General features: G+C 39.7%; 1 protein-coding gene across 6 annotated transcripts in view; it reads right to left on the reverse strand.

Annotated features, from left to right (window-relative positions):
• Nme7 (NME/NM23 family member 7) overlaps positions 1-13,039 on the reverse strand; it is a 126,490-nt gene that overhangs the window by 36,846 nt on the left and 76,605 nt on the right. For all 6 annotated transcript variants that reach the window (XM_021227932.2, XM_021227931.2, XM_013114304.3 and 3 more), the window contains one exon: positions 17-124. In XM_021227932.2, the coding sequence (XP_021083591.1) occupies positions 17-124 (108 nt within the window). The remainder of the gene's footprint in view (positions 1-16; positions 125-13,039) is intronic.

Here is a 13,039-nt window from a genome sequence, read left to right on the forward strand (position 1 = left end):
AGCTGCTTTGTCTCACCTCTAGGAGCCCATCCTCCGGCAGATCTGTACAGTGAACAGCATTCCGAATCTTAGTTTTACCAAAGATTGCTCTGAGGGTCTCAGGACGTAAATGCCGGGCGATCTCCTATGAAATACGAATACATATATAGGTTAAAATTACTAATACGGTATTGATAAGAAAAATCATTCACTACATGAAACATCTTAATCATTTTAGTTTATAAAATCCAAATTATATATTGAGGGTGCTAATTTTTCTTGGAAACAACATGAATACATGAAAATTTTGATCACTGAAAAATTTATATTAACCAGTATAAAATTTTTAAATATTAATTTGTGATGTGTGTGTGTGTGTGTGTGTGAGAGAGAGAGAGAGAGAGAGAGAGACAGACAGACAGACAGACAGACAGACAGACAGACAGAGACTGAGAGAGAGGAGGGACAACCTAAGTGTCAGTTCTCTGCCACCATATGAGACTCAGGGACTGAACTCAAATGGTTAGATTTGGCAGCAGGCTCCTTTACCTACTGAGTCATCTTTTCTGCTTTAGTGTGGTGGTTTGAATATGAATAACTATGGCTCCCATGGGCTCATATATTTGAATGCTTAGTAACCTGGGAGTGAAACTATTTCAAACGATTAGCAGAATTAGGAGGTACGGCCTTGTTGGAGTAGGTTTGGTCTTCTTGGAGGAAGTGTGTCACTGTGGGTGGGCTTTGAGGTGTCAAAAGCCAATGCCAGATCCAGGCCTCATCCCACTCTCTGCATATGGATCAGGATGTCGCTCTCAGCTACTTCTCCCTGCCTGCTGCCATGCTCCCCACCACCACGCTGCCTGCCAAGATGACAATAGATTAAACCTCTGAAACAATAAGCCAGCCCCCACGTAAGGGCTTTCTTTATGAAAGTTGCACTAGTCTCCTCCGTGTTTCTTCACAGCATTAGAACAGTCACAGGCCCAGGATATAATACATTGTTCTAAGAGACAAACATAATCACATTTCTTTTTACCAGTGGATTATAAGAGCCACATAAAATAAGATTACTGTGAAAATTTTATAAGGTTAGTAAGCATCTTAACTTTATTTAAAATAAACCAGTTTCATGGTATTGATTTTATAGTTTTAAAAACTAAATCTGCTTGGCATTAGATCATCTTCAGAGAGAAAAATGGCCACAAATAGCCCTGGACTTAAGGAGGCTGAGATAGTTACAGCAATAGATACAAGAGCACAATAAGAGAATGTAGCAACATTTGGGCAAAAGTCTTAAAGAAAGGGAGAGATGATGGGAAGGCAGCCCAGTGGGTTTGAGCTCAGCTAATCAGGTTGACAAGCAGTAAGACAGAAGTGAACTGGGAAACTGATCACCAGTATACAAGTTCTTAGATATACTGGCTAAGTTACCAAATGACTACTTCTGTGGATGTAGAAATGGAAACAGTGCCAAGCACACCAATGGTGCATGGATGCTGAGTAACCATCACAACAAGACAAGGGTGTTTTGAAAGTTTTCACTGAGTTAATTATAGCCACGTGTCACTGTAAGGCCATGCCGAATCAACACACATTGAGCATAGGCTCAACGTGGTACTGAATGTGGTTCCATAGTTATAGTGGAGCTGCAATTTCCTATCATCTCATGGCATTATGACAGTCATAATGTGGCACAATGCACTACCCACCTGACTGTGGGGACACCAGCGGAAGTAAACATACTCTTCCAATCATATGCCCACATAGTTATGCACAGTGAGTAACATCAGATAGTAATAAGGGACAATGTGACCACTGTGTGTACTTCTCACTCTATTCTTTGTGTTCTTGGAGTATTTCCACTTATGACAACCAGCAGCAAGCCATGCTACATGGGGACCAGGCTTTCATTTTGGATCATGTAAAAAGGGTCCTGGTTAACTGAAATGCCATATATGCATTTTACATATATAAACAACCATACAACATGGAAGTGAATGCCAAGAGCAATCTTTCCTCACAGCAGCCCCATCCATGCTACAACAGATTCCCCTAATTACCCCAACACATTCCTGCTCTTCCTTCTATTTATACTCTATGGTGAGTATGGTGCCACCATGCACACACAATCCGTCCTTAATGAGCAGAAATAACTCCCAGATACAAGGCCACACTGAGTACCAACAATTTCATTTAGTACCATAAATAAAAAATGCTTTAGAAGGAACTTCGGTACTTATAAATGATAGGTTATGCTGAGAAAATTGGACTCCTTAAAAGAGTCATATTTATTTGCACTTAAAGTCAACACCTTTCAAACCATCAAATTCCTGGCCTATTCAAGCCCCTCGACAACCTGGTGCCCAGCTCCCAAGTGCCTGGTTGTTTCGCGTCTCATCACAAGCACTAAAAATGCTGCTCAGGTAATCCTTCAGTGGGAGGGAAGTTCCATTTCAATGACTGCCCTCTAAGTCCACGGCAGTTAAAAAACAAACAAACAAACAGGATGGTGACTAGCACAAAACTGAAAACAGAGAGAGCATTTATTTCATTACTCTAAGGCTGCATACATTTAAATGAATGCCACTGAGCACTGAACGGCGTGTGTCTGCAGCAGGTAAAATACGTCTGGACAGAGAACAAATGGCTCCCATAATAAGCTGCTCTCTGTCTTCGCTGCTGCAGGAGGGATGCAAGACTGAAAAAGCTGTGTCATCGCTCTGTAGAAGGAAGCCTCCCCTTCGTTTGTTCTTCAGCCTTTTTACCCACAATGCCACCTAAGCTGCTCTGGGCAAAAGGCACCACAGTCCTTACATTGTCACAGATTCTCTTCATTTGTGAGCCTCTTTCATATTTAGCACTCTGGTCATTCCCATGTTCCCAAAGTTCCCCTTTACTCATCCTACATGGTCCCTGGCTCCTCGATGTCCATCATCTTACCACCCGCAAGTCAATCTTTTTTTAATCCCTACCTTCTGGCCCTCCCTGTCCCATCATACTTAGTGCTGGGCATGTCTCTTCAGATGAGACTTTAGTCCCTAACTCCTGTCCAGCCCTTTACTCAACAACATCATCTGGTTATTCCACAGGAATTTTATACTCTACCTGTCCAAACCTAACCTCATTATCTTTTTTTCCAAGTGCTTCCTCTTCCTAAGTTCTCTCCTTCCATGAACAGAACCACACTTCAGCCACATAATCTAGGCAAAAGGCTTTGGAGTCATTCCCAACTGCCTGTTTCTTCCTTGAGCCCCAAAGGCTCGATATGGAGTTTTTCCTTTGGCACAGCACTCCGCCCCAAATCCCCTTCCCAACCCTATTGCTACAATTTATTCCCATATTATGTTTAGACTTTAGTGGTTTCCTAACAGGCTTCCTTACATCTATTATGAAACTTTTATCCCATTTGTTTCCACATATGCTCACTCTTGGAATCTACACAAAGTTAATGGCAGGGACCATATGATCTTTACATAAGGACTATGTGATCTTTACATGGACAACAAACTGGAAGGCCATGAAAGGTGCATGGAGTATCAGTATTAATGACGTAGAAGATGAATGAATGGATGAATCAAAGGACTAGGAATGCCCAGATTTATACTCATTATGGGTGACGGAGTAGAAAAACTTAGCTACCAGTGGTCAAGGCTCCTTTTTGTTATATTTTCCAGGAGTGTTTATCTCAGGGAATTATGAAGCAAACTCCTTTGACATATATGTAATCACCATTTAACTGGACTATTTTTATCTTCATGTATGTATGATGTGTGTGGGCATACGTGTGCCACAGTGCATGTATGGAGGTCAAAGGACGACCTCAGATGTCAACTGCTGCCTTATACCTTGTGTGAGATGGAATCACACAGTTTGTCAAAATGTACAGCGGCCTAGCTGGCTCAAACACTTCTGGGTATTTGCCTGTCTCTCCTCCCATGCCACCAAGGCAAGGCGAGATTACGGATGCATGTCCACATCCCACTCGGGGCCACTCATCAACCCAGCTTCTCTTCTCCCATTCACCGCTGTCCCAGACATTCAGACTAGATCACACAGGGCTATTCCAACATTTTAAAGCCCACAGATCATTACCTATTTTGTGTATTGTTCTGTGTTGTATCCTAAATACACTTTGCCTAGTATATAATAGTTGTTCAGTTGATTTTCAGTAAGTATGTAAATTTTATGGCCCTCTTCAGAGTTGGCAAACCCACTGGAAGTGGGGTGGAGTCTTACTTATCTTTATATCTCTGGTGGCATTTGGTACATCTCACACAAGGAAGCACTTCATATACAAGGTCTGCATTGCACTGATCCCTATATTTTAAGTATTCAAAAACTATGCAACATGCTTTATGAACTACACATATTTCTAAACACACTCCACCTCCACACAGACTGAATTGCAAAAGGGTTACCTGGGACTTCTGAGAAACACAGCATACGGACCAGAACTTACATTGAGGAATCTCAAATACATCACAGTACTGCTATTGCATACAGAGCTGCAGCCGCTTCTCCACCTGCTGCTCTTGGATGAAACCTGAGACTTACACAACTAACCAAAGAGCCCCAGCAGCCCCCCAGCTCTCGACAGCACTGTCCAGCTCTTAAGTGGATAGGCCTCAAAGGAACCCACTTCGTGACTAGAGCACACCATCTCTATCTAAGTGTAGACCTGCGCTGTCTATTTTTCATGTACACAGTAAATCAATTCATTCAAACTCCTGAAGGTATCTTTTGTGAGAAGTGCATCTGAGAGGATGCATCGGAAAAATCAGCCTTTGAGGACAGATATCCTATGACTATTTTACTGGGTTTTGTTCCGCTTTGCTTGAATGAGTGTGCTTATGGCAAAAGACAAGGAACAGATCACAATGTTCTGCTATCTTTAAATTTCAGGTTAAAATGATAGTGCTGTGATATGTTCTGTACAGCATTGAAACCTGACAATCCAGTCATGTCTACACAGCAAACTACTCGAAATGAATCCAGGTCCTGCCTCTAGGTGGACTCCTTCCTGGGTCCATTCACCATCCATTCAACTGCATGACCATGCTATTCTCCCCAGTCTCCAGGAAACACACGTGGCTCAGATACGGAGAGACACATGAGTGCTTCACTTTCCTAGGGATCAACACTGTAGCTGTTCTCCAGGGAGTTTAACTTTGAACTTACTTATTAAAATTAGACTTAGAAAAGCATCTATATAGAGAAGAGATTAAAGGAAATAAAAGGATGCCATCATTTCTTTCAGAAGCATATGCAGAAATATTGCAGCAGTGGCGGGGTCAGATACTGTTGACTTCTTTTATAATTGTGACTCACTAGGGGGACAGCATCAGCTTATTGTTGGGACACTGGTCATCACTGAGGACAGTGAGTGCTGGTCACATGGTATGTTCTCCTGAGATCAGGAAGAAACTATCTTCCAAGTTTAGGGTAACAATGAACTTTTAGTGAGCAATCCATTTGTTTCATGCTCAGTGAATTCATAGAATTTGGTTGTTGGTAAGTCTAAAAACCAAATTATATTACTTTCAACTACATAATGTAAAAGCGGGGTTCCTGGCATCCACGGTATCATTGAGTACCATTTGCTCTACTACCCGACATTCTCATTTATCTTATATGTCTTATTATACTGCATGCATTTAAAAGCTGCTTTAAATTTCTACTGAAAAAGGAAGTTTGAACTAAATGAGCACATGAAGGATGATGTTGTAAGATTTTCAAAAGATACAAAGTCAATTTCCAGTACAAACGTCACATGTTAGCAGGTTATTTTGGAACCTATGATATTATGTCCCCATAAGAACTCTCTAGTGCAATCCTCTTACAATGAATGCTTAAAAAACATAAAATGCTGCTTTATTCATTTATTACTTCAAGTTTTAAAAGATTTATTTACCTTATATTATTAAGTCATTTAAAACAGTAAAATACCTGTTTAAACTGTTTGCATTATTTATTCACCATTACTGTTATTTTTTAACACTATAATATTTTGTTGATAAGTGACTAAGTAGGAAAAAAGGCTGACTTTGGTTCATTTTCTCATAAACATGAAAAAAGCCTCCAGAAATTTCATATCATAAATAATGCAAGCATTTTTTTAGTATGGAAATATTTTGTGCAATTTTATTTACCCATTAATTTACTGAGGAAACAGCGACAAAAAATGTGCATATTCAGTTCTGATGCATCCCCTCAGCGCTCCTTCTGCTTTTCTCATTGGATGCTCCATTATCTCTCCCTCTTCCCTCATAGCTTGTGTTCATTGCCAGCCCCACAAGTCTCTCTTTTATCCCCATCACATAGGTCCCTTTTTAGTTTCCTGACTTCTCCCATACTTACTCCCAGCTAAAAACATATATTAACATTTAGAAAGTGTATCTGCATATGAAAGGACACACAGTATTCATATTTCTGAGCCTAGGTGGTTTTGCTTACATAATATTTTCCAGTTCTATCCATTTCCCTTAAAACTCCGAGTGTGTATACACTTTTTCATTATCTATTCATCTGCTGGATGGCCATCTAGGCTGACTCTGCATCCTTGCTATTGTGAAAAACTGCAGGAAATGCGTGCAAGTCTTTCTGTAGGCTGTGGCGCTCACTGGAAATCTGTTCAGGAGTGACGTGGGAGGGTCAGGTGGTGTTTTGAGAAGCTACCACTCCACTTTCCAAAGGGGCCATCTCAGTTTACACTTCCACCAACAGTAAATGAGGTCTCCTTCCCCCCCACATCCTCTCCAGAATTTGTCCTCATTTGATTCCTGATGATTGATAAGCTAAGCTACAGAAAATCCTCTTTTTAAATCAGTGCAGTGATACATGGATTTATGTAATTCAACCATTTAAGAATATAACTGTTTATATATTGGATTTTGCTTTCATATGTAATTAAAGGGGAGATTTGAAATGCAGAAATTCAATAAATTCTCAAAATCTATTACTGCCAGAACTTATGCTAATAGATTACTGGTTAACCAACTTTCCTTTTCTTATACTCTTTTTGGCTGGTTTGACTCAGAAAACAGAGTATAGAATCTTTGGCAATACAATTATCTATGTGGGGCAAAAACTTAGAAGATAAATTTCTGTTTGGTGAACAGTCATTCATTCTTAATAAAAATTCATGTGTGAGCTGCTTAATGAACGCTCTGCAAAGCCTCGTGTGTCAAGTGTGGCAGGGTTAGGACAGAGCAGCGCAATATATGTGGATAAATGCTGTCACGACTGTGTTGTCTCCGCCTTCCGACCACCCCAGGTTAATTGGTATTCTGAATACCAACTCGTTCTTTTGTATACTAATGTGCATTAGGAATCAGCATCCATCTTGTTGCTCAGAGAAAAATCAAAGGAAACCATGAAAGAATTTAAACTGTCTTCCCTTATGCTACTTTGATTTTACAAAGAGTAAAACAAAATACATTTTAAATGGACACGTTTCATATCCATTAAGGAACTTCACCTTCCAAAACAGATTTGAAGGTAATGATACAAACTCGTGCAAACATTCAGAAACAAGTCTTGACATCTACAAAAATTAATAAAAAAAAATCTGCAACAGCCAGAGGGTGAGCTAAGCTCCATGCTGCAGACCTACACACCTTTTTGTTTGTTTTCTGAGACAGAGTGTCTCTGTGTAACAGCCCTGGCTGGCCTGGAACTCACTCTGTAGACCAAGCTGATCTCAAACTCAGAGATGTGTCTGCCTTCTTCCTTCCCTGAGTGCTCGGATTAAAGGCATGTGCCATCACAACCTGGCTTTTTAGTTTTTAATAACCATGTTATACAAGTCATTTTTTGTGTGTTGCAAACATATATGTGTATGTATGTGTACATATGTGTGCATGCATGTAGAGGCAAAAAAACAAGCTTGGGTGTTATTCTTTTTTTTTGTAACTTCTTTATGGATTCTTTGGGGATTTTACATCATGCACATCAGGGTGTTATCCTTCAAGCCATCCAGACTACTTCTTTTTTGAGAGGGATCTCTCACTAGTCAGTACCTGATGCGGGAGAGTAGGCTGCCTCATCAGAGATCCACCTGTGTCCACCTCCATACTCCTGGAATGACAAGACCATGCCACCACAGCTGGCTTTTCTTAGATAAGTTCTAGGGACTGAGCTCAGGCCCGAATCACTTTACCAAGAGAGCCACTGTGCCAGGCCTGCAGGAGTATATTTAATAAAATTAGTGTAAAACTTAATTAAGTGGGTGTTACAAAATATTAGTTATTGGATGATATTTTAATCTTAGCTTTAAAATACACATAAGCACAAGTTTAAAACCAAAATCAGGGTGTTTACTTCTAAAAGAAGACAAATAAGAATGATAATGTTTTTTCTTGAGTCTTAGTACTTTTCCATAATTTTGCTCATGTGGGGAGTGATCCAAATTAGCTGACATGAGCTGGGCAGTGATGAGCCACTGCAGTAAGTGGGAAGAAAACAACAGAAGTAAATGTGCGTCTTCCCATCTCTAACATGACAGAGAGGACTCCCCTGTTTTCGTTGTCTGATTTCACTTGTGAGAAATTAGATTCAAGGAGAGATTTGCAGCCTGGGGAGAGAGCAATACAAAAACCACGTAGGCCAAGTTGACTCACTCCACATAGCACATGGTACTTGCACTTCCTGGGAAGAAGGAAAGCAAGCCAGCTATTCCTCTCAGCAGGCAGAAGATGAGTGCAATCCTATGTGGATACTTTAAGATTGGCAGTCAAGGTCTACAGTAAGCATTATCTCCTAGGAGCATCTATAATGTATACTATACTTGGGCAGAGAAGGAAACAACAACACACTTCCTTCTGAACTAGGAGCACCACTCTTCTGGCTACTGTTAAAGTCCATGGATGCATGCTCACTGCTTACTGAACTTTTACTGCCCTCCTTCAAGTTCAATCAAAAAGAGAAAAGATTTTATAGGATTTATGTAAGCACCTATTGATCCTCCATCTTCAAGGAATACATTCAAGACCCCAGCAGATGCATGAACCCTGGCATTGTTTTTCCCATACACAGAAAACTTTTGATAAAGCTGACTTTGTCAAGTAAGCACAGTGAAAGATGAATAACTAGGATCATACAGAAAATCATAATAGCCTACTAAAACAAAAGTCAAAGTTCTAGAATTTTCCATGTACTACTTTTGGACCATGCTTGGAGATGAGTAACTGAAACTGTTATAAAGCAAAACTGCAGTTAAGGGAGACAGCTTATACATAGCTCTTGACTTTAAAATGAGACTTTAGTCATGGGTTTTAGGATTTTTGGGAAAACTATTAATTCTTGGAGCTAGACTGACCCAAAAAGAGGCAAAAGTTGGAAAAATACTAGATAACTTGGGTGCTAGGGCTTTCTAAGTATGAGTCTAGAAAAAACAGAAATAGAAATTATTTAAACACTATCTCATCTAATCTGGCATTTATCTAAAACTTAAAGTCCATTTCCACTAATTAATAGGATAAATCAGGCAGAAAAGACACATGACACCCCAGTTACTCATTCATATTTATTGTCACTTTTTATGTGAAATGTGTTGAACTTTGGTTTTATTTCAAATGTAAGACAACTTTTTAAAGTACTTTTATGAAAAGTACAGACTTTTTTCATAATATGAATAACTAGTTGCTAAATCATGAGTGAATACTTTCATTATATTTGAATTAAGTTCTTTAAAAAATGCCATGCTTTTAATTAACTATATAAAATAATGATTTTTGTTTCTTATATGGTATTAACAAACAAAAAGTCAACATTCAAAATTAGAAAGGGTCACATATACCTACATGGTCATATTGGAGGGCTCTTTAAGTCCTTCTCTTTGGCCTTGCAAGTATTCGGACTGTCTCATCAAGATATAAATAAAATGCCTTACTGACCACATCCCGAGAAGATCATGACTCAGCATTATTCACGCTAATAGTACCTGAGCCTGGACTCAAACCTGGCACTGGTGTGGTTGGCTTTTTACCCACAATAGAGTTGTAAAGTGATGGGCTTTCTTGTATCCCACATTGGCCATTTCCCAGAGTCTAAAAAGCTTTAAGCATATTTGCTTCCATCTCATGCACAGTCTACTGTCCTAAGCAGTGCCCCTGGGAGCTGACATTTGAAGCTGACAAATAGCACGTGTGTATTAGGGAGATAAATCTGGCACATGTGTGCCAGCCTCCTGGGATTCCAAAATGCTAGCAGCCCCAGCTGGTGCTGCGGCTCATCTCAGTGTGCACTGCTCCAGGGAAACTGAAGCCCTGCCTTCTGACTGTCAGAGGGACACATCTGACAGGAATATGATTCCTGTAAAGTCTTTTAGGGGAAAAGATGCTATAGCATTTTAACAATAGGAAGAAAAATAGGTACCTTTTTGTGGTCCTAGATTGAACTTGGGGCCTCACTCATACTAGGCAACTGCTCTATCACTGAGTTACATTCTCAACTTCAAGAGATCTTAAATTATTTAATATTTATTATTTATTCAATATTAGTTAATATTTATTGAAGAAATACCAAGAATTACCTGAACTAATATTCATTATATATATATATATATACATATATATGCACACACACACACACACACAGATATATAAAATTTGTTAGATACCAGATATCCTGAAAATATCAGTGAAAGGAAAGACAAAACCCTTTTCTTTCCCATGTTTATAGGGTGATAACAGGAAATGAAAGTGAGTGTCCAGTAAGCAACCAGTGTACAATGTTGAGGTGCTGACATTTACTACCATAAGTGATGAAGAGTATGAGAATGCTGTGACTGTCCGTGGAGGTCGGGGGTGAGCTGGATCTCTTCAAGAATGGCACACTCAGACACAAATACCACTAAGCTCAAGAACGCACCAACTTGGATTCCTGTGAATGAATCATGGGCGATGTGTGGACGGTGCACTGCTATTGCTAAGAGCTAAAAGTGCCCTGAGGATGCCTTCCAGCTACATTCTACTCTTCACACTGCTCTTGACGTCTCCTTAGGGAGAACTCTGTGCAGCACAAGTGTTGCTTTTAAACCGGTAGGAGAAGGACTCTTAAAGACCATGCTTACTGTCCATCTTTGGACAGATATCTTTTCCTTATCCCCCATATCGTCACTGTACTTATTTTACCTGTTGGGCATCTATCTTGCCAGGAAAACAAAGACTGCCAGACAGTGGGTTTGTGTTCGTCTCCCCAGCACCACTGCATCCTATGGACTAGAATGCTTGACATATAAATAGCACCTGCTATATGGTTGAATAAAAACCTTAGTTAGGAATGAGTTTTGAGAAAGAAACAGGTTTAGAAAATCACTAGGATATTTTAGTAATTAACCAAGTCTTGGCCTTTACAGGTTTTTTTGAAACAAGGTCTAATGTAGCACAGGCTGGCTTAAATTCATTGTGTTGTGGAGGCTGGCCCTGAGCTTATGACCTTCCTTCTTCTTCTGTCTCCCAACTATGGAGACTAAGATGTGAGCTCCTACGCCTGCTGACATTAATATCTACAGTGTCAACTACTCAGGGAAGAAGCGATGTGCTCTGCAACAGTCTGTACTAAGGCCGAGGTTAGTGAGTGTCAGCAAATGAACCAATGAGCCCTCCCACAGACTGCTCAGCCTCTGATGTCACAAGGAATCTGCTGCTCGGCTGGAGGTCACACACATCTGTATGCAAGCTACCTGCTAGAATCGTGTGCAAACTGGAGATTGGAGGGTGCAGCATGTAGCCTCTGGAGTATTAAGAACCTTCAATACAATGACATGCTCATTCCTAACCTAACAAGACAGTCTGGTGGGTATCTGAATGCAGAGAATAGTCCAGTGAGCTGGGAAGATTTATTTATGCTCTGTCTCCTTGTAGATAAAATGGGGTAACAATAATATCAGTAAATAATGGCATCTGTATCTCACTGAATCACTGTTAAGACTAAATCAGGTACCTTATACTCTAATTTAAAAATTAAAAAGAATTAAAAATATATTATTTGTTATAAGCTCAGTAACCTTATTATCTATACTGGTCTATCCAATGTTTCAAACTAAATTTTCTAATTTTACTAGCTATATGATATCTGTCTTAGGGTTTTTATTGATGTGTAGAGACACCAAGACCACAACAACTCTCACAAATGAAAACATTTTATTGGGATGGCTTGCTTATGATCAGAGATTCTGTCCATTAGCATCATGGCAGGAAGCATAGCGTCATGCAGGCAGACACTATGCTGAAGAGGTAGTTGGGAGAGTCCTACATCTTGTAGGCAACAGGAAGTTGACTGAAATGCTGGACAGTATTCTGAACATAGGATACCTCAAAGTCCACCATCACAGTGCTACACTTCCTCCAACCAGGCTATACCCACTCCAACAAAGCTACGCCTCCTAATAGTGCCACTCCCTATGAGATTATGGGGGCCAATTACATTCTAATTATTACACTATCCCTTGACTTGAAAGGGCAGATCCTCATTTCACCTCAGAGAAATTCCATTCTGTAACATTTGCCCACTTAGATCAAAATCTTGATATTTACTTAAAAAAAAAAACACAGAATCATTCATTCAAAAATTTTTTAAAAAGGGGGAGTTTTCTTATACTTCCAGGAAGCTCTGATCTAACTCTCCATTTATTTTCCCATTGCCTGTGAGCTTCAGTTTTCCTTCTTATAACAGATTACAAGAAAAACTAGCAATGTCTTGGCTACTATTAGATTTTAATAATTATCCAACTTGGCTTCATTTGAGTTTGAACGTATGCCTGTTGAAGATCTTAAATGTGAGGAGTTCCTTAAGCCAGTCTGCTCTCCTTAGAAATGACATAATTCCACTAGAAGTTTCTTTCCCATCTTAAAAGACATACAACAAGAAGGGTGATGATCATAAAACAAAAAAGTTTCCCATGAATTTTCTGATCCACCATGGGATTGTTCTATATGATCAAAACAAGAGCCCTATAAACATATTGTCATTTGAGTAATAATGACCCCCTATGGGCTCATGTATTTGAATGCTTAGTCATCAGGTGTGTTACTGAGGTAGGCTTTTTGATCAGGATGTA

This window comes from Mesocricetus auratus, unplaced genomic scaffold (assembly GCF_017639785.1).
Source record: "Mesocricetus auratus isolate SY011 unplaced genomic scaffold, BCM_Maur_2.0 Super-Scaffold_100676, whole genome shotgun sequence".
Classification (NCBI taxonomy): Eukaryota; Metazoa; Chordata; class Mammalia; order Rodentia; family Cricetidae; genus Mesocricetus; species Mesocricetus auratus.